This window comes from Aotus nancymaae, unplaced genomic scaffold (assembly GCF_030222135.1).
Source record: "Aotus nancymaae isolate 86718 unplaced genomic scaffold, 86718_ANA_hifiasm-v0.15.2.pri h1tg000036l, whole genome shotgun sequence".
Taxonomy (NCBI): Eukaryota; Metazoa; Chordata; class Mammalia; order Primates; family Aotidae; genus Aotus; species Aotus nancymaae.
In genome coordinates, this window is record NW_026988450.1 from 78,643,047 (window position 1) to 78,667,054 (window position 24,008).

General features: G+C 43.2%; 1 protein-coding gene across 3 annotated transcripts in view; it reads right to left on the reverse strand.

Annotated features, from left to right (window-relative positions):
- ASAP1 (ArfGAP with SH3 domain, ankyrin repeat and PH domain 1) overlaps positions 1-24,008 on the reverse strand; it is a 366,160-nt gene that overhangs the window by 314,044 nt on the left and 28,108 nt on the right. For 2 of the 3 annotated variants that reach the window (XM_064384600.1, XM_064384599.1), the window contains exon 2: positions 7,130-7,256. The exons of the other annotated variant lie outside the window; for it this stretch is intronic. In XM_064384600.1, the coding sequence (XP_064240670.1) occupies positions 7,130-7,256 (127 nt within the window). The remainder of the gene's footprint in view (positions 1-7,129; positions 7,257-24,008) is intronic. 3 annotated transcript variants of the gene reach the window in all.

A 24,008-nucleotide genomic window follows, 5' to 3' on the forward strand; every position in this document is an offset into this window, starting at 1 on the left:
CAAACTGTTTCTCTCTAGCACTAGAAATCAAATAGAGATAAGAAAAATAATTAATAGATGCCTTTCTCATGGGTCTTGCAAGGCAAAAAAAACTGGCAGAGAGGAAGCATAAAACACAGAGAAATACAGAAGAAAAAGAATGGGTTTTCAATGCAGAGATTCTGCATTCAGAGCCCAAGTCTACCATTAACCACTGTGTGAGCTTGGACAAGTCATTTAATGTCTCTGAGCCTTTGTATATTCATATATAAAGCAATAATAAGAATACCACTAGAATAAGCTTTCATTGGATGATAGGTATAAAAAATTTTTAAACCCCAAAGATGAATTTGAAGGTGTATGAGGCAGTTTTTGTGTTGTTATAAAGGAATATCTGAGACTGGGTAATTTATAAAGGAAATTCTGCAGGCTGTACAAACATGGCGCTGGCATCTGCTTGGTTTATGGGGAGGCATCAGGGAGAAGAAGTGGGAGCAGGCATATCACATATCAAAAGCAGGAACAAGGGAGAGAGAAAGTAGAGGACCCAGACTTTTAAAAAACTGGAACTCATGAACTCATGAGAACTGAGCAAGAATTCACTTATCATCAAGGGGATGATAATGCTAATCCATTCATGAAGCATCTACCCCCATGATCCAATCACATCCCACCAAGCCCCACCTCCAACACTGGGGATTATGTTTCAACTTGAGATTTGGAAGGGACAAAAATCCAAACCATATCAGAAGGACAAAAAGCATTAGCATGGAATATCTGGCTAACAGGTTTGTGCCATGTTTTAGAAAGAGCATGAGTTCCAACACCCAAAATTTCCTTCTCCCTTTTATTCTGTGAACAGATACATACACTCACGGACCTTTGCTGGTTTCACCCAGAAAAAACTCATCGTTAAGTACCCCCAGACTGGGTCAAAAGCTTGGGCCAGAGCCTTGACTTCTGTGTGGAACAGAGCATTATGGGAAGATTTGTTTGCCTTTTGCTGTAATATCTTCAGGAGGTCAAAGACAGAAGCAAACATACTTTCTCTACCTTAAGCAAAAGCATAAATCTTGATTTTATCTAAATCCGTCCTGAGTTTTTTTTAAGACTATAATCTCCTTGGGGGTAATTAATGGGCTCCTTAAGTTTAGCAGCTGCAATATACAGTAGCACTTCCTATTAAGTTTACCAGCTTTCAAAATTTAAGAGGTAATGCACTTGCATTCTTAAGCAAGGGGAGCTGATGAACGAGATCAGATGTCACGCCCCGACCACAGAATTCCCATGCGTAAGATTCCACAGGAAAACACTTAAGGACCTAACAGTATTTATCAGACTGATGACCTCTAACATCAGCATGGAAGACACCCAAAAGCACGTCGATGAAGGTTGAAACTTAAATGGAAGGTGAGGAAAATAAACGAAGTCTGATTGGCCTGCAAGAGGACTCAATAAATCCCAAATCTGATACTGGTTTGTATGACTTGGGCAAAATATTTAACTGCTGTAATCCTGTTTCTTCATCTATAAAATGGGGCCACTGATAATAGTAGAATGAAGAAAAGTATTAAATAAATAGTATGTACAGGGTTTGCACATAGTAGGAATGTTACTGTTATGAGATAGATCTTGATACTGAATCTACATTCCACATATTCATTCATTTTATCAAACATTTCTATGTCTTCAGAAAGATGAATACGTTAAAAAAAAAGCCTCCAATGCCAGACCCACACTTGATTGACAGCTCCCTTAAGAAAACTTTTAGACTGCATTTCTTGAAGGCAGGGTTCTTGATCATTGTATCCCTGGGACTAGCACACTGCTGGGCACATAAGGGGCACTGAACAATCTGTATATTGACTACATGGTAATTTGAGCGATTTCATTTGTATTCCTAGGATGAATGTTCTATACTATTTCCTTCCCCTATGAACTGCCCCTTTCTACCCTGTTAGGAGTGTTAGCCTTATTTCTTTATTTCTTAAAGACCACTAGCTTCGCCGTGATACAATCCAGATAACCCCAATACCTCAGGAGGACTTGGAAAATGACTTGTATATAGCAGGGGCTCCCCAAAAATGTGTTGAACAAATGCTGTTCACGGATTATACCCAAATGAGTTCCCATATTTAAATCTGAAAACTCATATCCAAATATATGAAAGTACAGGGAAAAAAATAGTATATTTAAGTATCACTATTAAGAACTCTCTGAGGCCGGGCGCGGTGGCTCAAGCCTGTAATCCCAGCACTTTGGGAGGCCGAGGCGGGTGGATCACGAGGTCAAGAGATCGAGACCATCCTGGTCAACATGGTGAAACCCCGTCTCTACTAATACAAAAAATTAGCTGGGCACGGTGGCGCGTGCCTGTAATCCCAGCTACTCAGGAGGCTGAGGCAGGAGAATTGCCTGAACCCAGGAGGCGGAGGTTGCGGTGAGCCGAGATCGCGCCATTGCACTCCAGCCTGGGTATCAAGAGCGAAACTCCGTCTCAAAAAAAAAAAAAAAAAAAAAAAAAAAGAACTCTCTGAAATACAAACATGAAGAAACACTAAGCCTCCAAGGAACTTAGGCATCTGTTTAATGAAACCAAAACTTGCAAGTGCAATGAGAGCAAAGTCTCCTATGTTCCCTACAAAGCCACTGAAATATGTTTTGTAGACATTTAGAATACCTATTTTATGTCTTAACTGTTTTAAGATTTCTAAACTCTGGGTCCGGCGTGATGGCTCATGCCTGTAATCTCAGTACTTTGGGAGGCTGAGGCAGCCGGATCACTTGAAGTCAGGAGTTTGAGACCAGCCTGGCCAATATGGTGAAAACTCGTCTCTACTAGAAATACAAAAATTAGCCAGACATGATGGCATGCAATTGTAGTCCCAGTCACCCGGGAGGCAGAGTGGTAGAATCGCTTAAACCTGGGAGGTGGAGGCTGCAGTGAGCCGAGATCGCACCACTGCACTCCAGCCTGGGTGACAGTGTGAGACCCTGTTTTAGGGGGAGAACAGGTGAGATTTTTAAACTCCAATTTATTTACTAACCACTTGACCTTAGACACAAATCATTTCATCTCTCTCAGCCTCAATTTTCTTTCCTATAAAATGGAGATGATAATTGTCCCTGTTTCAGAGAGCTCATATGAGAGGTAAATGTAAGCATTTATGCCATGTGTCTACGGCAGGCCTGGTATAAGCAGCTGCTCAATAAATGGGCAGAACTTGCCTCCTTCATTGCCACTAAATTAAAATATGCCTCAATATAAAATACCCAAATAGACCTTCATTTATCATGTTAGACACTCTCTCCTTCAAAGGTACTAAGAATTAGACACTCTATGCCTTTAAATGGAGGGACCCTTCTAATGTCTGGGTCACAGTGGTCCTAAAATGCCTGCCTGCTCCTGTTTAGGGAAAACGCTTATATTCTCCTAGTCAATTACTCGTAACTTACAAATGGTCATGAGTAAAATGGCACATATCAGTGTGTTTTCATTGCTGAATAAATAAAACACTGGGTTTTTGCTTAGAAAACATGCACACACCAAGACAAAATCTTAGCAGAATACTAGCTGATCCATTCCTGCCTCCCCAAGGTAGCCACTCACTGTGTGCCAGCCAAACCGTGACCCCCACAGCCATGTGTAACACTTTGCCCCAAAAGGTGAAGCCCAGTAGTAAACTCCTTTTTGCCTCTTCTTACCATGTTTATTTTTTTTTGAGACATAGTCTCACTTTGGCACCCAAGCTGGTGTGCAGTGGTGTGATCTTGGCTCATTGTAATCTCGGCCTCCCGGGTTTATATGATTTTCCTGCCTCAGCCTCCCAAGTAGCTGGGACTACATGCATGCGCCACCATCATGCCTGGTTAATTTTTTTTGTAGAGATGGGATTTCCTTATGTTGGCCAGGCTGGTCTCGAACTCCTGACCTCAAATGATCCACCTGCCTCAGCCTCCCAAAGTGCTGAGATTACAGGTATGAGCCATTGTATCCAGCCTTTCCTATCATATGTTTCTGATCTACTTCCCAGAGTGCTCATTACAGAGATATAACTAAAAGCACCAACATCTGCATAACACACCACATTCTTTACCAAGGAGACATAGTTGAGGAGAGAGTGTGGGTTAATTTGGGGCTCCAATCCTGGAGATCTAACAGTTTTTCAGTTGAGCTCCATGTATGTTAATTAGTGATCCAAAGAGCAAAAAAGGTCATAAACAAACAGGAAGGTACTTACTAGAACTAGGAAAATATTTTTTTAAAGAGAGAATTCCAAGTTACCCAAATTAATTCCTATTCCGGAGTTTCCATATCACCAAAAAGTACCCAAAAGTTCTCTTCCTAAGAATAACCACAAAATAACACAAGCCACATTCTTAAAGTTTTCAAATATCTCACTTGTAAAGTATATGCCAACAAGATTTTGTGGTGTGCCCCCCACAACATTTTTCTTTTATTTTGAGTGTGGTAATCTTAAGCCCATTTTTAAAAAACTGAATTATGATCACCTAAGATATTGTAATAAGGCACCACCTGCACATATGTAAGCATAGAGGGAAAAATTAAAATTCAACAATGGTAGCTATCCATCAGTAAAATAACCTAAAGTGTACCTTTTACACCTATATAAAACAGAGTCCAACCTCAAGAATTAAAATATGCAGACTAGAGACAATGTTTTCCTGACCAATACCTTACTCAAGCTCAGAAGAATTATAAAATTATTGCGCCATCCTTAATGAAACATTTATTGTTATGTTTTTGAGAACATGGGTATCATCGATGTACTGTAACATGACATTTTGAACTTCTAGCCTGGTTCCAAGTTCGTAGGTGACCACACTTGCATTATAGTTAAATCTATTTTTCTACCTAATCTTACAACAGTATGTCTCACTAAAAAAAAAAAAAAAAAAAAAAAACCTGCTTTAATTGCTTTTAAATTTAGTAACCTTAAACTAATATCAACAGCAACTGCATGTAATTTAACATTAACCCTCTACTCCAGGATTGCTGCAAAATATGTTCGCACACCCCTACAAACAGCATCACCAAATACTTAACTTTATCACACCCTTCACAAACAGAACACAGCAACACTATCTCAATGTGCAGGAAGAGAACGTTAAAATAACTGACAGCTCTATTAGCAGGCACTAAAGAACTTATCTAGAAGGAAAATAACAGCTCAGTCTAATCAATGCCACATCCTTAGAAATATATACAATTAGTACAGAAAGGGGATGCAAAATGCTCCTGTATCAGCATGTTTCAATTTATTAAAATTAAGTGAAGGACAGACCCATGACGGGGTTCAATGCCTAGCAACTCTGTTTAATGCCAAACAAGTGTAAGAGACTGGCAGTTCAAAGCCGAAAAGAAAAAATCCATTTACCTCTAGTTTTCAAACAAACCTAGTTAGGTGCTGTTTCTCCATCGGCTTCACAATTCACTCCCATCACCCAATAATGACTCCAGAGAGAACTCTAGAAGCATACCGAATGACACATGCAGTCACAGCACCAAGCAGGCAAGACAGGACCCAGCACTAACAGAAGTCTCTACCCTCTTAAAATTTAGGACCCCTCTACTTCCGAATCCCAGTTCTACCTGTGTAGAAACATGAGTATCAAAGCTCATTTCAAGAGCAGTCAGCCTACAGAAGCCCAAGCTTCCCCATATTATAGAAGGCCGTCCTTTGGGGGGAGGGGGCTTACATTAGAAAGAGCTCCCCAGACCTCAGACAAACCAGCCACAGCATAACCCACCCAGGGAAAACCATCTCCCTTCCTACCTTCCACCCAAAGTTGCCTTTTTCAGTTGAAATACGTTTTCCTCGTTTGAAGGGGAGGGATGCTTTATGGCACTTATTGATGATGTTAAGTTCCAAGGCAAACATCCTATTTTTATCCTGGCCCCAGAGGCTTCTGCAGCTCCTTGGCTTGCAGGTTCCTCCTTGCCCATGCCACTCTATCATTAATTCACTGAAAATTCTAAAGAAAATGGGCCGGGCGCGGTGGCTCACGCCTGTAATCCCAGCACTTTGGGAGGCCGAGGCGGGTGGATCACGAGGTCAAGAGATCGAGACCATCCTGGTCAACATGGTGAAACCCCGTCTCTACTAAAAATACAAAAAATTAGCTGGGCATGGTGGCGCGTGCCTGTAATCCCAGCTACTCAGGAGGCTGAGGCAGGAGAATTGCCTGAACCCAGGAGGCGGAGGTTGCGGTGAGCCGAGATCACGCCATTGCACTCTAACCTGGGTAACAAGAGCGAAACTCCGTCTCAAAAAAAAAAAATCCATTTGGCCTTGGCCCTGCCCCCACACTGCCCCCCCCCCCCCCCCGCACCCGCAACGCTTTCCGAAGGGTCCAGATAAGTGGAGCTGTCTGACTATAGCCTTGGGCCTTCCTGCGTCCTCTCTGGTCAGTTCAAGCCGGCTACATCGGCCTTAGATGTCCCTGCCCAGCCTCAGATGTCCCCGCAGGCAGGTCCTGCTGGCGCAGCAGCCCTGAGCCCTACCAAACCCTCTGGGTTAGGGGAGCTGGGTGGGAACCTATGTGCACAGATCTCTTTCCATCTGGGCTTCAGGCACCAGAGACTAGCAGGGAGGAGTGCTGGAGTGGAGACGGTCCCAGCCCGAGTTCTCTCTGGCTCCTTTGGGATTTTTCCACCAGTCCTTGCCTTCGCAGCTACGCCGGCGTGGCCCAGCCGGGCCGCTGAGAGGTGCGTTCACTGCCCATCTCCCTTACTGGTGACCTTGGCTGCGCTGCTTCGCCTCTGTGCCCTCGGTGGCCTGACGCCACCTACCTCAAGGGTTATAGGAGGGTCACGAAGATGTGGAAGCGCTGAACAGTGCCTGCCAGGGAGAGGACTTCCCTCTTCTGCGCTCCCCGGAGTGCCCACAGCTCGCTCAGTCCTCTCCCACCTCCAACCCCCAGGCCTTTCACACCGTAGGACCCCGGAAAGGACGGGGGGATGGGGACGGGGCCGCTCGTCCGAAGTCCCTTATTCACCGAGAGACTCCTGAAGGGGGTGTGGCGCCCCCGGCCCCCCACGTCCCCTTCCTCACAGCTGCGAGAGGAGACCCTCCCGCAGCGCAGCGGCGGCGGTGAGCGCGGACCGCGGGGTCCCGGCCCGACCTACCTCCTCCAGCAGTGTGACGGTGTTCCTGCAGTTGTGCAGCCGCGTGGTGAAGCTGGACGTGGTGGGCGAGTTGTAGTCTTCGGTGGTCTCGGCGATGAACTCCGAGACAGAGATCTGGTCCGGCATCCTGCCGGGGGGACGAGACACAAGCGGGGGCGGGGGGTGAGTCACGGCGCAGGCTCCCGGGGCCGCGGGCCGCCCGGCGGCTCATGAACCCCGGCGCGCAGCCCGCCACCCGCCGCCCGGCCTGGCGCGCGGCTCCCGTCCCCGGCGGCGGCGGGAGGGAGGGAAGGAGGCGGGCGAAGGCAGGCGGCGGCGGCAGCGGCGCTCGGCGAGGGGCCCTTCAAACTCCGAGCCGCGCGCGAGGCAGAGGGCTCTCTGGGACCCGCCTCCCTCTGCTCATGCCGGCGACAGCGGCTCCTCAGCGGAGGGGGAGGGGACGCGGCTGCGCGTGGGGTCGCGGCGGGGGTCTGGGCTCCGGCCGCCCGCTGGGGCGTGCGCGGGCTGGGCGGCTCAGGCGGCCGGCGCTGCCTCCTCAGACGCGCTGACAGGCGGCGGCGCGGGCCCGACTGAAGAAGCTCAGACTCCCGCGGCAGGCAGGCGGGCGGGCGGGCGGCGCTCGCGCTGCAGTCACGGGGACAAACAAGGAAGTGTTATGCGCACGCGCGCCGCGCCCGCCCCGCCCCCCGCCTGCGCCCGGCCCCGCCCCCCGCCTGCGCCCCGCCCTCGGGCCGGCCCCCGCCCCACCCCCGTCCGCGCACTGCCCCCAGGGCCTGGCTCCGACGCGGCTGCTCGCGAACCTGGCTGCGCGGCTCCGGAAGCCCGAGTGCCTGTGCCGCACCCGGAGCGGTTACTGCAGCGAGCTCGTTACGCGAGCGTTTTGCAAGAAGGGGGCCCAAAAAAGTTGAACGTGTTCTTTTATAGTCGCGTGTGGGTGCAGGAAGCGAGGCCCCGGGAGAGCCGCCTCCTACTGCGAGGGCCGCCGACCCCGCAAAGGAGGCGCGGGGCGCAGGGGCGGCTCCCGGGGCCGGGGCTCGCAGCTGCCCGCTCGCCCAGCTCCCGCCCTCCTAGGCCGCCCGCCAGCCCCTTCCCTCTGCAGGGTACGCCTCGCCTCTGAAAGGCTGGTTTTGTGCAGTTGCTTTAGGTCGCTACAATGCAGCGTTACAATGCAGCGTGAAGACGAATGAAGGGTTTGGTGTTTAAAAAAATAATAATTTTCTAATCTTTCATTTGCACTTTTTTTTTTAACCCGTAGGAACACCGAGGGTCAGGGAACGTAACAGGTATTTCCCAGCTGCAAATGGTGTTCGACGCTACGCGGATGCCAAATTTCGGTGGAAAAAGTACCAATAGATACCTCACTCTTCTGCCTTGGCAATTGGCTAATTTTAAAACTAGCTCAATCTACTTAGTCCGAAGAATCCATTTAATTTCTCACTATTCACTGCGAATGAAATTGATTTAAAAGAAAAAGAAAAAAAAACTAGGCCTTTGGGGCCACAGGATTGTCACCTGTAGTTAAAGTCAGGAGAGCCTTTGATAGCCTTAGCGTGGAACGCTGAGCCTCTTCTCCCCAACACACACCCACCACGCCCTACCCCTCACCCCCAGAATTGGGCTCCTGCCATCTTGCACTGTTAAGCCTCAGATCCGTTCTCTGGTTCTTACCTCTGACTACAAGGGAGTGCTCCAAAGCAGGGATCTTGTCTAAGCCTTTGGCCTGGTACAGAGAAGTAGCAGAGTGGCTGTCAAAATGCATCACCTCATTAACTCTCAAATATTTACTAAGCACCAATTGTATGTCCTGGAGATTGAGTAAATGCCACGGCCCCTGCTCTCAAGAAGCTTACCTTCTAGGATGGAAATAGACAACTCACAAATATATAAAGTGGAGTAAATATAAAGAAAGTGAAGGAGTCGCTATAGTATAAAGAATCTGCAGAGATGGCTTTGCTGACAAGGTGACATCTTGAGAAAAGAATGACAGGAGTAAGTCACCCAGATATCCTATTGTCTATGGCATTTTGGGCCCTCAGTTGCCTCACATGAAAGCAAAAGATAAGGACCCCAACCCCAGGACCTGGCTGTTCTGTTGAGTTCATTGGTGATGGATGAGAAAGTGCTTTGCGCACAGGGAAGCCATTAGAAAAGTGTGAGATGTTCACCTCCCTCTATTGGCTGTACTGAATCTGCACTGTGCCTCTAGTGATATGCTCATCAATGTCCTTTAAGAGGCCATGCTTCAGGTAATCAAGTGTTCCAGCTAACTAAAGGGAGAATTTTGTAAGGGGAATGTACGTAAATAAATATTATTCCCTGGCAAAGGGAATTGAGAAATCAACTTCAAAAGACATTCTTTAAAAAATTAGTAAATAAATAAACGGGCACCCACTCTGTCCTCATTAGCACTTTAAAAGCTTGGTTTGGGGCCAGGCACGGTGGCTCACACCTGTAATCCCAGCACTTAGGAGGCTGAGGCGGGCAGATCACTTGAGGTCAGGAGATCAAGACCAGCCTGGCCAACATGGTGAAACCCCATCTCTACTAAAAATACAAAAATTAGCCAGGGTGCTGGCATGTGCCTGTAATCCCAGCTACTTGGGAGGCTGAGGCAGGAGAATTATTTGAACCTGGGAGGCAGAGGTGGTAGTGAGCCGAGATGGCTCCATTGCACTCCAGCCTGGGCAAAGAAGCAAAACTCCATTTCAAAAAAAAAAAAAAAAAGCTTGGTTTGGGACACACCAAGTTTGAAGTTCTAGGGAGACAGCCAGATGATTATAGCAGGCAGCTGAAGATCCATACCTGGATGTCACTTGCTCATGTGTCGTAGTTGACAGAACATGGTCTTTTGAAGTATGAGCCACCCAGGAGAAAATCCTACCATCTTTTCCCCACATACTAACCAAGTCACCCTGCATCTGGAAAATTCTGTGACTTGGAACAAATATGGCCCATGCTAATTGAGCTAATTAAGCTCTCTGAGACTCAGCCACCCTATGGAGCACTGAAAACACACAGTTCTTAGACTTCACTCCAAGAAGCCCTTCCTTCCTCTAGGCTGGAAACAAATTCAGACTTGAATTCTTGCATTTATTCCATCTATTCCAAGTAGTCGTCTTGCACCTGTCACCTCCACTGGGCTGGCAGTTCCTTCCATCTTCTTTATCTGGCATTATAGTAAAGACTCAATAAACATGAGCTGTTATTGAAAGCCAAAAGTCAGTATTTAATTGCCTCAATTCCAAGAGGCCCTGGGTTCCAGAGTTTTCTCTCCTAGTAACTGATGCTGTCATCTTGGGCCTTGGTGCTATCCTTTGTAAAATAAAGGGGTGGGTGTGTCAAAATGACCACAGATTCCTCCCAGCAGGAGCTGATTTGTGTATACACTGAGCTCTGCAGATGCAAAAAAGAAAGATTATTACAATAAGCTAAGCTAACTGCAATGGTAGACAGCTGGGGATTTCTTTCTTGACTGAATTCACCAGAGACTCCAAACTGCTGCCATCAATTGCTGTTTCAGTTTCATCTGAAGATTATGTTATGTATCTGCTCCTCCCCCCGTCTCTTTCGGCCAAGAAAGGAATAATGTCACAATAAGATATTGTGCTCTGGTAAGTATATACCTCCTCAGACTGGTCTGCAATTAGAATTTCAAAGGTTCACACCTCTACCCACCATTTCTGGAGTTCATGGGCCATAATCCTCTTTAAATTTGAAACTATGCCTCAGTGAAAACCATCTGCACCTCTCATTTTCTCAAATACTCTGAAAACCATTCCTGGATATCTGAAAGCAAATAGAGACTGACGTAGTCAAAACTTAAACACTGGATTTCTTTGCGTGGAGCTGCCCCAGAATACACACATCCTCTCCAAAGCCAGGAAAATGTGCGTACACACATACTTATACTTGTGTGCACCTGGCTTTATATAAAGCAACCATCATCTTTGTTGTCATCATTATAATGAGACTGTTGAGCACCCTTGTCCTCCTCGTGCCTGCCTCTCACTCTGAGCACTGCTGACTGAGGTAACACTGTGATTATGGCAGAATGCATTTTGTCTCCTTGAAAAAAAGGCAGCAGGAACAGTGGTGGCTTATTCTTCTCAACAGTGATGGCGCTACCGACCCACTTGCCATCAGGGAATTGGCTTTCAGTTACATTTCCAGTTGCAGACCTCACTCTTGTCCATCTGTCTTATAACCAAGGGTGTGCATTTGCAAGATGACTGACTAGAAACCAGAGATAGGGGGGTGTGGGTGGGGAGTCAGCGGTGCTATCTGGGTCTGAGAAGCCACAAGGAGCTCTTGGTGCTCTGATCTGCAGTAGCTAGCGACAGCATTCATCACAGGCCCCGATGCCCTCATGGAACAGCGACAATGGCTAGAGTGGGAAGGGAACACACTTTTTATTACATGGACCTGAGCTTAAATCTCTACTTTGTCGATTAGCCTCGTTTTCTAAACTATGTTTCAGGTTATTATGTGAAATGAAATGAGAAGATATGGAAAAATAGGCTGATGCATAGTGAATAATCAGCCAATGTGAATTCCCTTTGAACTCCCTTTTTGTGTGAAAGATGACTATAAATACATCTGCTTTCATTCCACAACTCAGATATCTCTAAATTAGTCACTGGGAGGAGGAAAGAAGAAGGAGAGGGGAAGGTTGCACAGTATTTCCCAAAGTCTAGAATCTCAGATTTGGGAATAAACAGTCTTCAGAGATCTCGCTTATTCTCAAAGTATCCCTTGTTAGATCAGATCCATCAGTGATGGCTTGGATTTTGGAAGTAAATAGATAGTATCTAGAGTCAAATTGGAAGAATACCAATCAAGATCAGAGGTAAGTCAAGACCAACTCACTAAAATAAAATAAAAGCCTATTTTCATCCAACACAATCCCTGTAAAGAAGGATAATCTGAGCAAAACAACTTCTAAAGGATGATGGTAAGGGGCACATATTTTGTAGGAACATGAATTATGGGCTGATTCTCACATAAGAAAGAGAGGCTCTGGCCTCTGCCATGAAGCAGCTACTAGACCTTGTTAAAGCATTTCTCTTCTGTAAGTCTCAGCTTTCACGTCTATAAAATGGGGCAATGACAGCCCCTATCTCAGTGTTCTGAGAATTCAATGAGCTAAGGCATATAAAGTGCTTAGCAGGGTCTCAGACATCCTAAGTAGACAATTATTTTTCCAACATTATTATAGGAACTTTGAAAACCTCATCAGGAGATATAAGTTATGATATTCTTGCCAGGTGCAGTGGCACACACCTGTCATCCCAATTACTTGGGACGCTGAGGTGGGAGGACTGCTGGAGCCCAGGAGTTTGAGAGCAGTCTGGGCAACATGGCGAGACTGGATCTCAATTTTTTTAAATAAAAAATAAATTCTGATATTCCTGCAAAACCTAAATATTTGCCATGACCTGCTATGTACCAGACACTTGGCTGAGTACAGAATTTAGAACACATTTGCCCTTCTTTAAACCTCATGACAACTTTATGAATTAAGCATACTGATCCCAAATTTACCAGAGAAACCTAAGGCTGCTGAGGTATAGAATGCTACTTTCTCAGCTTCCATCCGGAGCCAGGTACTGCATTGCTTGTTATATATGTAACGTCTAAATTCATTCATATAACAGTCCTGAGATACAAGTATTACAATAATGGAAACTGAGACACAATAAAATCTCACTGCAAGTTAATGTCCCTGAGTCTGGCAGACTCTAAATTCAATGCTTTTTCTGCTGCCTGCAAAATTGGTCTCTTTACTGGACTGGGTATAGTGCTACTTTGTTAGATACAGTATTTTTCCCAGCCCAGGCAACCAAAGAAAGTATCCTTATTTCACTTGACAACTTACAGATTCATTTTCTATCATCTTAATGAAGTGGTGGAGGAAAGGAAAGCACTGAAGGAGCAGGAGGAGGGAGGGCTGTACTTGATTCCATGTTTTACGCTGTTAGGCTCATGTTGCCATAGTCTACATAAACTAAAGACTGCTTCTTTCATGTTCTTTATATGAGTGCTTCCCAAGTGCACTCATGCAATTTCATATAATAAAAAAAAAGGCCTATTCTAGTCCCAAAGGTACTTAATTCAATTTAAATACTCCAAGCAAAACCACTGGAGTTTTCTCAGTTAAGAGGAGAACATGGCTTGTTTGGAGACAAAAAACTACTCTGTTCTACCTCCCTGTTCCTCTGATGGAAGTAGGAAGAAAAGAGGCAGAATGGTGGGAATCCAGAAGACATGTAGTGTAAATATCAACTGAATGAACTCAGGGATGTATTTCTGTTTAGTCCTATGAAAGAATATTGTGCTTATTATGTGCCCTGTATTATCATGAGTCATTACAGGCACAACCTCACTTAATACTTGCAGCAACAATATCAAGCAGTACTATATTAGTACCGATGTTATATGCAGGGGAAACCTGAAGCTCAGAGGAGACATGTCAAGTAGTGGAGGAGGACCCAACTAATCTGATTTCATAGCGTATGTGATAGGCCACTGTACTCTGTTGGCTTATCAAAGACAGTGGATAGGTCCACAGTCCCAGGATGCTTTTTCCGTTGGAGTATATGTGTATGTTTTTTCCTTCTGAGGAACTCATTACAAGCCTAATTCAAATGCAAGCTTGATTGGTCTAGAGAGCACTCGCCTTGTCCCATTCCTCCAGGTGGGATTAATATTCATGTGGATATTTGCAGTCAGCTTCTCACACTCTGCCTTAAGCAGCTAGAGGATATTGGCATCATTCAGAGGGAGAAACTGAGAACTTCCTCAGCAACAAATAACTCTGTTAGCAGAAGGGCTTGGCTCTGACTCATCTCTTGCTTGAGCTCAGGAGTTCGAGGCTGCAGTGAGCTATGACTGAATCACTGCACCTCAGCACTCCAGCCTGGACAACAGAACAATCCAGTCGCAAAAAAAATAAATAAATAAAATAAAAAACACACTGAGGTCTGTAGGGGGGAAATAGGGGAGGGACAGTGAGGGATGGGGAGTTGGGGAGAGATAGCATGGGGAGAAATGCCAGATATAGGTGATGGGGAGGAAGGCAGCACATCACACTGCCATGTGTGTACCTATGCAACAATCTTGCATGTTCTTCACATGTACCCCAAAACCTAAAATGCAATAAAAAAAAATTGAAAAAAGAATGGTTACTATAGTAAATTTTATATTATGTAAATTTTGCCATAATTAAAAAAAAATCTTTAAAATTTTTTCCCAAAAAAAATAAAAACCCAAACAAACACCTCATATCTTCCAACTGAGTATCCTACACTACAGAGTCCCAGACTATCAATCCCTGACAGCATTCAGGGACTAAATCCTATCTATGCCTATATCACCTACATCCCCCAGGAATTAAAGCAAGGACAGAAGATTCCTGGAGCCCTGGGCTTGGCCTTTTACAAGCACCATCTCCTAAAATCTTCCTAGTAACCTAGTGGGACAGTGTGTTTTCTGCAAGAGAACTCAGAGGTAAGCACAGTCTGCTCAAGCTCAACAGTTAATAAGTGGAGAAATGCTATTCAGTAAGTCTGAATCCAAACCGTGTAGGCTTTTTCTTCTCTAGGAAGGCACTGCCTAGTTGGAGTCCCTTGGGGGCCCCTCATAAATGTGTTTTGAATTGAACTGGCTCCCTTTTATGACCTATATCATTTCTAATACAAGTAAAACAACTCCAGTGAAGAAAAATCACAATGTTTTATGGAATTCCTAAAAACTTGCAATCTATAGGAACGAGGGATTTAAAATCTTTCTTATTTCTGAAAACATAACATACACCTGAAAAATAAGAAAAATGTAACAAAACATCCAGGTTTCTCTTTTTCTTTGATGAATTTGTTTTAAGTTGAGTTGATCACCTTTAATGATGCCCAACTTCTGTGCTATGTCAAGAATGAGAACGTGCCTCTTTTATGGCCCTTTTCAATGGTACCATTTTCCAAATATTTGTATTTCTCCAACTAGACTGTGAGCCACCTAAGAACAGGAAGGGTTTCTATCTGCTATTATAGCTCCAAAGCCCCCAAGTGTTTAAGAGATACTTACCGAATAGATGGAAGGAAGGAAGAATGAATGAATAAATGAATGAGCAAACATTTGTAGGGGGAGGGATATGAGAGGAATTGAGAGAGGAGAACTGGAGAGATCCAGAAAAGAATACGATCTACAGAAGCAATCCTGGTTCTTTGAGTCGCTTTCATTATCTTATATCATTATAAGCAATAAGAGCCAGAGAGAATTTTAAGGATCGTGTGCTTTCTAAACTTTTCATTTTTCGGATGAGGAAACTAATACCCAAACAGTTAGGTTACTTGCTCAGTGTTCCCTGACAGATTTGTGGGAACTGGACCAAATGCCAGGTATCCTGGTTCCCAAGGGCTTCCCACTTCACCTTTCCCAGTTACACTTCAAGGATGGGATTAAAGACCTTGAGAAACTCCCATCTACAACAGATTTTGTTGTCTTGGCATCACACTATCAAGGAATGCCTATGCACAATTGTCTATTATATAAAAATTACAACAGTATAAAGTTTGTGACAACATCACTTAACCGACATCCCTAATTTGGGGCAAGAAGACTGTGCCCCACCATACTCACCTAGTTGTGATATTTTTTAAGCAACCCGCCCTTTACCCAGGGAAGTTTCCCAGCACATGTAGAGTGTAAGTCAAATTTCTCCTTCTCTCAAGTCCAGTTGACTATTGTGACTGACATAGTTCCTTCTCCCTTGGTCATTTTCAGAGCTGAGATCTTTGCCTCCTGAGTCTCTAAGTACAGTCTCCACTGAGTACAGAGGTATTAGGAGTGAACCAGTCAATTCAGTTCTAATCCACAAACAGTTATTAAGCAGCTTTATAACCTTTCTAGTGGCTAAGAGTGTGCAATCTGGATTCAGATTACCTGGGGTTCAATCTCAGCTCTGCCATTTAATAGGATTTGTTACCTTGGCAAGTTATTTAATTTCAATTGCTTTATCATTAAAAGGAAGATGATGATAAGACCTCTCTCTTAAAGTTGTTGTAAGATTGAAATGAGATAATCTGTGCAAGATGCTTAGCACAGTGCCTGGTATATAGTAAGTGATCAATAAACATTAGCTACTAATATCACTATTTGCATTCTAAACAGGTACTCTGTTAGATTCTTTAGTAGCCAAAAATACATTTTAAAACATAAGAGACAACTTCTGTCATCAAGGAGCTCATATGTAGGCAAAGATACTGGTTTTCAACACAAGTGATGGAATATTCAAATAATACAAACAGAAAATAAAGGTGTATTTTAAAAATGTGACCAAAGTCCAAATAAAATAATTTGATGTAACTCTCTCTGATTTGCCCACAGCCCAGTTAGATCTATTTTTATGAGCACTTTTCAAAGCTGCAGGGCCTCTGAAATAGTACTCCAAAAGAAAAATTTGATAAATCGTAGCTATTTGTGACTTTAACACCAAGATGTTTGTGACATGGCATGCCAGGGAGGTCAGCTCCTTTTCCTCAGTCAAATAATTTCACCTCCCTTGGCCTCATTTTCCTTGTGGTTAAAATGAGCAGCCTGGGGCACAGGCTCTCAGAGGTCCCTTGGCAATAGCATCCTATAACTCAGTAAGTGTTTTTTTGACATCAGTGTGACTACCAACCCCAAACACCAAGAGGTTTCCAGCTCTGCTTCAAAAAGCCAACTGTCTAGAGGTCTTCTGTCTGGGTTGGGCCCCCGTTAAGGATACCCTACATTACATTAATCTGTCACAGTATTCTCTTGTCGCTTTTCAAAAATATAATTTCACCTGCAATGTATTTGAACCCACATAACAATGAGTTGTATCATAACAGGATTTTTCCATAGTCATGTCAAATGTAGGGCATTGCTCCATTTGAAAAAGGAAAATTGCCCACCCGCTGCAGTTTTCTTCTTAACATATGCTATTCAGTTAACAACCTTTTTCAATGTGAACATTCCAAATCACACTAGGGGCTCAAATTTAGCAAAAAAAAAAAAGTCACTACAATTGCTAGCAAACTTTCTGACAGAGCATCCAGCTTCTGTTCCCTATTTTCTGTTTTTTTGTTTTTAAAAAATCAGTTTTTTTGCTCTGGCCTTAGACGTTGAGAGGCATTATACAAACTAATTTATAAAATTGCTATATTTACATGGACAGCAGAGAACTTACTATTGATTGGCCCTGAATATTATTTTCAATATCTTGGGGGGTTTTGTGTGAATAAACTGACTTGTCCCCCTATGTTTGGGTTTAAGAATTAACTTTCATTGCCGGGCGCAGTGGCTCATGCCTGTAATCCCAGCACTTTGGGATGCTGAGGCGGGTGGATCAGAGGTCGAGAGATCGAGACCATCCTGGTCAACATGGTGAAACCTCGTCTCTACTAAAAATACAAAAAATTAGCTGGGCATGGTGGTGCGTGCCTGTAATCCCAGCTACTCAGGAGGCTAAGGCAGGAAGAATTGCCTGAACCTAGGAGGCGGAGGTTGCGGTGAGCTAAGATCACGCCATTGCACTCCAGCCTGGGTAACAAGAGCGAAACTCCGTCTCAAAAAAAAAAAAAAAGAATTAACTTTCATTTACTCCCAACTAATTTTAATATCTTGAAATTATCAGCAGTTCAGAAAGATCTTTAGCACACTGACTACACTGTCTGTCTGCCCTACATCCCCTTCTTGTAGGAACTACTCCTCCTGACTCCAGGTAATTTTCTAGATTGTCAGTCATGTATCTACCTTCCCAACTAAAGGGCTGGACCCAGGCTGTCCAATCAGAGTATTCCAGACTCCTGAAAACAGCACTGATGAGTACTGTAACAGGCATTTAACTCAAGCATGGCCAACCAGAATCCTTTATGCAATACTGTTACAGATGCTAGGGTACAGAGAAATACACCTCTTCTCTCTAAGGTCTAGCTCAAAAGACTTAGTAGGCCTTCAGCTACTGGTGACCATCTTTGCCATACATGAGAGAACTGGCCTAAGAATCATTATAACCAAAAGATGGCAAGAGATAGGGGAGAGTCCTGGTGACATCGTTTGAACTACTGGATCCACAAAAATCTATACCATGCCCAATGCTGGTCCAACCCTTGGACTTCCCAGTAATGTGAGCAGCTGTACTTCTTTTTTAGGGTAAGCTACTCTGAATTGGGTTTCTATCACTAAAACTAAAAAAGCCCTGGCTAATCTTTTCCTGGGTTCCAGTACCATCTTCACAGTTACTAGATGTGTTATCTTAGACAAGCTGTTCACTGCCTTAGAGCCTCAGCTTCCTCATTTGTAAAATGGGGATAATGATATCTACCTCAAAGAATTGCTATAAAGAATCAATTAGATAATACACACAAGGAATTGGAGAAAATATTTTCAAATCATATACAAGTTGAGTATTCCTTATCTGAAATGCTTGGGACCAGAGCATTTCAGTTTTTAAAAAAATATTTCTGGAATATTTGCACATATATAATGGGATATATTGGGGATAGAACTCAAGACTAAACATGAAATTCATTTATGTTTCATAAAAACCTGATACACAGAGCCTAAAGTTAATCTTATACTATATTCTTAATGATTTTGTGCAAGAAACAAAGTTTGTATACAATGAAATATTAGAAAGCAAAAGTGTCAATATCTCATGTTGGCATTCACAAAGTTTTCGATTTGGGAGAATTCCAGATTTTGGATTTTCAGATTAGGAATTCTCAACTTGTATTTGATGAAGGTCTAGTATCCAAAATATTTAAACGTTTGCAACCCAACAATAAAAAGTCAAACAACTAATTTAAAAGTGAGCAAAGGGGTTGAATAAACATTTTTCCAAAGATATAGAAATGGATAATAAGCACATGAAAAGATGCTCAACATCACTAATCATTAGGAAAATGCAAATCAAAAACACAGTAAAATGCCACTTTGCACCCACTTAGGATGGTTATAATAAAAAAGATGGAAAGTAACAAGTATTGTCAAGGATGTGAAGAAATTGAAACCCGCCACACATCGCTGGTAGGAATGTAAAATGGTGCAGTAGCTTTGAAAGACAATTTGGCAACTCCTCAAAAGGTTAAACCTAGTATTATCATCTGACCTAGAAATTGTATACTATTATGGACTAAATGGTGTGTCTCACCTAAATTCACATGTTGAAATCCTAACCCAGTGTGATGGTATTACGACATGAAGCTTTTGAGAGGTAATTAAGTCATGAGGGTGGAGCCCTCATGAATGAAAGAGTCCCCAGGCAGGGTGCAGTGGCTCATGCCTGTAATCCTAACACTTTGGGAGGCTGAGGCAGGGGGAGGGGGGATCACCTGAGGTCAGGAGTTCAAGACCAGCCTGGCTATCATGGCAAAACCCATCTCTACTCAAAATACAAAAAATTAGCTGGGCATGATGGTACACGCCTGTAATCCTAGCTACTTGGGAGGCCAAGGCAGGAGAATCTCTTGAACCCAGGAGGCAGATGTTGCAGTGAGCCAAGACCATACCATTGCACTCCAGTCTGGGTGATAGAGTGAGATCCCATCTCAAAAAAAAAAAAAAAAAAAAAAGAGCGAGCTCTAGCTATTTTTCAGCCATATGAGGACACAATGAGAGGTCAGCAGTCTGCAACAGGGAAGAGGGCCTCACCAGAACCCAATCATGCTGGTACCCTGATCTCAGTCTTCTAACTTTCAGAACTGAGAGAAATACATTTGTTGTTTGTAAGCCATCCAGTCTATGGTAATTTGTTATGCCAGCCCGAACTGACTAAGACACACTCTTAGGTATATACACAAGAGAAATGAAAACATATGTCCACATAAAACCTTGCCCACCAATGTTCATAGCAGCATCATTCATAACAGTTGAAAATTGGAAACAGTTCAAACATTCATGAGCAAACGAATGGATAAACAAAATGTGGTATAGCCATGCAATGGAATATTATTCAGCCATAAAAAGGAATAAAGTACTGGCACATGCTACAACATAGATGAAACTTGGAAACACTATGCTAAGTCAAAAGCCAGATACACAAGACCATGCACTGTGTGATCCCTTTATATTAAAGGTCCAGAATAGGCAAATCTATAGAGACAGAAAGCAGATTAGTGGTTACTAGAAGCTGGGGGGAAGTAATAATGTGCAATGACTACCAGTGGGAACAGAGTTTCTTGTGGGGAGTGACAAAAATGTTCTGGAATTAGACCATGGTGACAGTTCTATCACTCTGTTAATACACTAAAAACCACTGAATTGTATATCTTTTGTCATTTGTTTGTTTGTTTGAGATGGAATCTTGCTCTGTTGCCCAGGCTGGAGTACAGTGGTGCAATCTCAGCTCACTGTAACCTCCGCTTCCCAGGATCAAATGATTCTTCTGCATCAGCCTCCCAAGTAGCTGGGACTACAGGCGCACGACACCATTCCCGGCTAATTTTTGTATTTTTAGTAGAGACAGGGTTTCACTACATTGGCCAGGCTGGTCTCGAACTCCTGACCTCGTGATCCGCCCGCCTCAGCTTCCCAAAGTGCTGAATTGTATATCTTAAAGGGGCAAATTTTATAGGAATTATCTCAATTTTAAAAATAACCACTATGGTGGTAAAGATAGAAGGCACACCTTCCCTGTTAATAACAACTATAATGGCTATGATTTAGTATCTACTGTATACAAGGCCATTTATATATATGATTTCATTTAACCCTCACAGCAACCCTACAAAGTAGCTATTACTCTCTTCATGTTTCATAGATAGGAAACTGAGACTCAGAGAAGTTAAGTGCTAGACCCAGGGTGCTGAAATGATTAAGTGTTAGAGTTAAGATTCAAAGAGAAGCCTACCTAATTTCAAAGTTCAAGGCCCTTCCACTACACTGCGCTCTCTGTACAAATGGTACTCTGCTGATGTGGCAGGACCACTGGTTATGTACCTGCTCTCTAGTCTCCCCTTCTTCAGTAACACAGCCCCAGTTTGATTTGGGGCAACAATATGTTCAGCTAAAAGACTCATCTTCCAGCCTCCCTTACAGCTGGGGTGGCTGTATGGCTAAATCTAGCCAGCGAGATGTAAGCAGAAATACCATGTAGGACTTCTGGTAAGTGCCTTAAAAAAGAGCTAACACAGCTGGAAGAGGACTCCTGTTACCCTTCCTTTCTCATTCCATCCTGCTGCCTGCTGTAATGTGGTCGTGATGGCTGACACTCCAGCAACCATTTGGGATCCTAAAGCAATATGATAAGGACAGTACAGTCAGAGAAACAGAAAAAGCTCGGGTTCCTGATAACCACGGAGGCACTGACCAGCTTTGAACTACCTCCAGACTTCTCTGGTCTGAGAGGGAAAACAAACAGCAAACCTAACTGCTAATGTTATTTGGATTTTTGTTGGTACAGAGTTTAAATCTAATCCTAATTTACACAATGGGCCTATGAAAATGCTGAACCAACTAAGGATGTATGAAAACAGCTTATGTCAGAAGTGGTCAGATTAGAAGTATTCCGCCAGAATCATTTTCCCAACAAGTCCTCTGTGTTTTGGATTGTATATTTAAGAGGCTTAGGGATCCTACTGAATTATTCTGAAGACATGCAATTTTGTGTCTTCAAAAAGACAGGCCTATTTTGTGAAGTTATAGAATCACTGAAAAGACTGGTCTCAATCCACCAAGTTATAGGCATTATATTTTATAAGCACTTAAATTTCATCTCAGAAATTGCTTCAGAAATACAGCCACAGAGGAGCCAACAGGCTCCCACAGAGTGGATTTCTGAAGAAGCAAATTTATTTACAGAATCCTTGCACAATTTGGCTAAGGGAGAGGAGACAGGGCAGATTCCACACAGGAAGGAAGATGATAAAGCTCTAAGACTTCTTTGCTTTAAAATCAATGTTCTGCCCAATCTCTCCAGAGCAATCATTTAAAATTCCAGAATTATGCTCCCTGCCAAAGAGACAAATGGCAGTGGGCTTGCCACAGCTGAAACAGAACCCCAGGTTTGTTGTTTATTTGTTTACATAAAATAGATGTGATCCTTACCAGTGTATTATCTATACCCCCACAGCAGGCGGATACAGTACTGTTAGGTCAAGAGTGGCTTTTCTTTGGTTTTCCTTCTTTCTCATCAGGGTTCTTTAGAATTCAAGCCACAATGACGTAAGTGAGGATGAAACATTTGCAGGAAGGAAAGATTTTTTTCAGTTTTTTTCTGTAGCTTGATATATCTAATTCTGTATGCACTATGGATGGCTAGAGCCGGTAACCCACATATTCTTTATGAGGGCAAAAATCTTGATTTTATTTTCTATTGTAGGCTGTTGCCTGAGAGAGAGAATTAAAAGAAAAATGTATTACAATCCTTTCTCCAGAACTTGGCTGGAATTTTTACCCCACTCTTTCCTTTTATCAGAGAGCACACCCATGTATGTGGACAAATGGATACAGATAGACACATAGACACATAGACATACACACACACAGACACACACACACATAAATACACACAGACACACAAACACACACACAGACACACACATAGACACACATAGATACATAAACACAGACACACACACATAAATACACACAGACATACAGATATACACACATACAGACACACAGACATACACAGATACACACACACAGACACATATAGACACATAACACACAAACACACAGACACACACATATAAACACAGACATACAGACACACAGGCATACACAGACAGAAAGACACACACAGACGCACACAGACATAAGCACACACACACACAGACATACACACACACACAACACACACACACCACACACACACAGTCTCATCTTTTCTAGAAAACAAGAGCCAAAAAAAAATCATGTAGATCTCCAGACAGACACATTATTTATGAATGGGTTTTTTTTGCATACAAAACCTATGCATTTTAATCACATGTGGACCCTCTTAGCTCTGACTTGCTTCCAGTTTCTCTTACTATACTCAAAATTCTAAGAAGTTTGGTGAGCTAGTTTTTAGACCTTCAATAAACTGAATGCATCAGTTATGCTGGGAATAGTGAAAGGGGCTACAAGGAAGGAAGGAAAATGTACCACCACGAACTAGAAATTTACGAATACACCATTCCACAAAAAAATAAATTCTAAATACATGGGCCTGCTACTGAGTGAAAAACATTCTACCTAACCGATCCCAACCTCAACTAGTAAGTGATATTCAAAATAATAAACCTGGCCAGGTGTGGTGGCTCATGCCTGTAATCCCAGCACTTTGGGAGGCCAAGGAGGGTGGATCACCTGAGGTTGGGAGTTCAAGACTGGTCTGGCCAACATGGTGAAACCCTGTCCCTCCTAAAAATACAAAAATAGCCAGGCGTGGTGGCATGTACCTGTAATCCAGCTACTTTGGAGGCTGAGGCAGGAGAATCACTTGAACCCAGGAGGCAGAGGTTGCAGTGAGCCGATATCATGTCACTGTACTCCAGTCTGGGTGACAGAGTAAGACTTGTCTCAAAAAAAAGAAAAGAAAGAAAAAAAAAAAGGTAAACCTGAGTAATTAAAAAAAAAAAAGGTTTTAGGCATGATTCAAGCTACCAAGCTGGATCCAGATTCTTATAAGACTTTCCAATCAAACCAGCAAAGATAATATAAAATTTAAAAATACTTAGTGCTCAAAGTCCTTGGAGAAAGTGCAACTCCCTTAATAATAATAATAATAATAATAAAAGCAGCCATGTCCAAGCTAAATACAGAACTTAGAACTCAAAAGACCTGGAATCAAATCCTTGCCCTACTATTTACAGGTTGCATGACATTGGGCAAAAGACTCAATTTAGACATACTTTCCTCATCTCTAAAACGA